The 1,822-nt window shown below is 51.7% G+C and overlaps 1 protein-coding gene across 1 annotated transcript; it reads left to right on the top strand.

The window, feature by feature from the left end:
* The first annotated feature begins 487 nt into the window (after nucleotides 1-487).
* LOC133898601 (monothiol glutaredoxin-S2-like) lies at nucleotides 488-1,366 on the top strand. The gene has a single exon (XM_062339300.1). The coding sequence runs from the start codon at nucleotides 588-590 to the stop codon at nucleotides 954-956; it is 369 nt and encodes a 122-aa protein (XP_062195284.1). The 5' UTR covers nucleotides 488-587; the 3' UTR covers nucleotides 957-1,366.
* Nucleotides 1,367-1,822: the final 456 nt, after the last annotated feature.

Below are 1,822 nucleotides of genomic sequence, written 5' to 3' on the forward strand. Positions count from 1 at the left end.
AAAAAATAAATCAAAATATGTTTATAAGTTTTTAGTTTATTTTAACCATAATTGCTTTCTTAACCATTAAAAGTCATTAGAAATCATTACTAAAAGCTATTTAGGGCGTGTTTGGTTATAAATTCTCACCTAATTTTCAAGCGTTTTTTCAAGAATCCATACCAAACGGTGATTTGATTCTCTAAAACGGTGAGATGATTCTTGTTGAAACGTGAAACAGTCTCAAAGTTGTATCTCCAATTCTCGAAATCACTTGCCTCCGAAAAACGTTTCTCCTGGAAACCGAATCCAAACCAATCGTGCATAGTTTCTAGTTTTTTTCTGGAAAAACTGAAAAAAAAGCAATTCCAAACTTGCGATAATGGACTTGGACTCTTCCGGCCCGGCCACGTGACGTAACCTCCGTCCCCACCGCTCTTGACACCGGCCGCCTGACGTCAGCTCCCCATGTGATGTGCCGCCCCGGCTATATATGCGCGCCACGCCTCCGCCTCCCCCGTCCACGCCTAGCTTAGCTAGCTCCGGATCTTGTGCTGCCTCGGCGACGGCGACCTGAGGGCTAGCTAGCCACCTAGTCGGCCTCGAGCATGCAGGCGGTGGGCATCCGGCGGGGGCTGACCATCGACCCGGCGGGGGAGGAGGAGGCGCCCGCGGAGCGCGTGGGCCGCCTCGTCCGGGAGAGCCCCGTCGTCATCTTCGCGCGCCGGGGTTGCTACATGGCGCACGTCATGAAGCGCCTCCTCGCCGCCGTCGGCGCGCACGCCACCGTCATCGAGCTCGACGCCGGCGCCGCCGAGCTGGAGGAGCTCGACGCCGGCGCCGAGGCGGGCCACGGCGCCGTCCCGGCGCTCTTCGTCGGCGGCGCGCCCGTGGGCGGGCTCGAGGGCCTCATGGGGCTCCACCTCAGCGGCCGCCTCGTGCCGCGGCTCAGGGAGGTCGGCGCCCTCTGCGCCTAGCTCCCTCCCACACGTGTGGGCACTTCGCCGCACGCTCCGTTCCAAAGGCCTCGCCTCTCCCCGCATGTACATACTTCCAACGGGCTCCGCCTCCGCAATTTGGACGAGATTCAGGGCGCGGGATGCAAAACTACACTACAATAAGTTACCACCACCACTACTCCACCAGGCTACCAGAGGGAGGTGTTTGCGAGGGGAAACAGTTTACCAGGGGGTTTTCCGAGAAATATCTGGACCTAAATGTGATTACTTAGGAGTAATACTTGTTTTTACAGCATTACTACTAAGTACCTAGTTCATGTGCTTCTATTTTGTCCCGATGTGATGTGCTTTGTTAAGTTCGGTGCATGTACTTAAACTAGCACACATGATTGCCGTATAATCCTACTTGGAAGATGCATGATCAACTATTTTATGCCTGGAAGATAACATTTAAAAGTCCCGGGGTGTGAAGACGGGTAATGGAGGGTGACGTCACCACGAACTTAATTAGAATAACCCTAATGGCTGCTTTAATCTTGCCTGTCACCTGAACGACTGCTCATTTTTTTTAATAGTATTTCGCGCAGCGCGGTCTTCGTTGGAGGTTTAGGGATGCAGAATGGGGGCTTGAACCTCATCGACTCGGTTCTATTTGGAAGCGTTGCTAGAGCTTCATACTCGTCCGCAAACTATTGCTCATTTGATGTTCTTCTTTGACTAATGACGCAATTAGCCTGCTTTTGATATTCTCATCTCCTGTTCTTTTCTGTGGTCGATTTTGGAAGAACTAGTGCTCCACTGCTTGGGCTGGGCTATAGCCTATATCTCGCTCCTTTTAAAGAGCCTAGATCTGTATTATTTTTAGAACAGATACATATATTCAT

Source organism: Phragmites australis, chromosome 2, assembly GCF_958298935.1.
Source record: "Phragmites australis chromosome 2, lpPhrAust1.1, whole genome shotgun sequence".
Lineage (NCBI taxonomy): Eukaryota > Viridiplantae > Streptophyta > Magnoliopsida > Poales > Poaceae > Phragmites > Phragmites australis.

Excerpts from the sequence above, each read along its gene's own strand:
- LOC133898601 (XM_062339300.1), top strand. The coding sequence starts at position 588 with ATGCAGGCGGTGGGCATCCGGCGGGGGCTGACCATCGACCCGGCGGGG.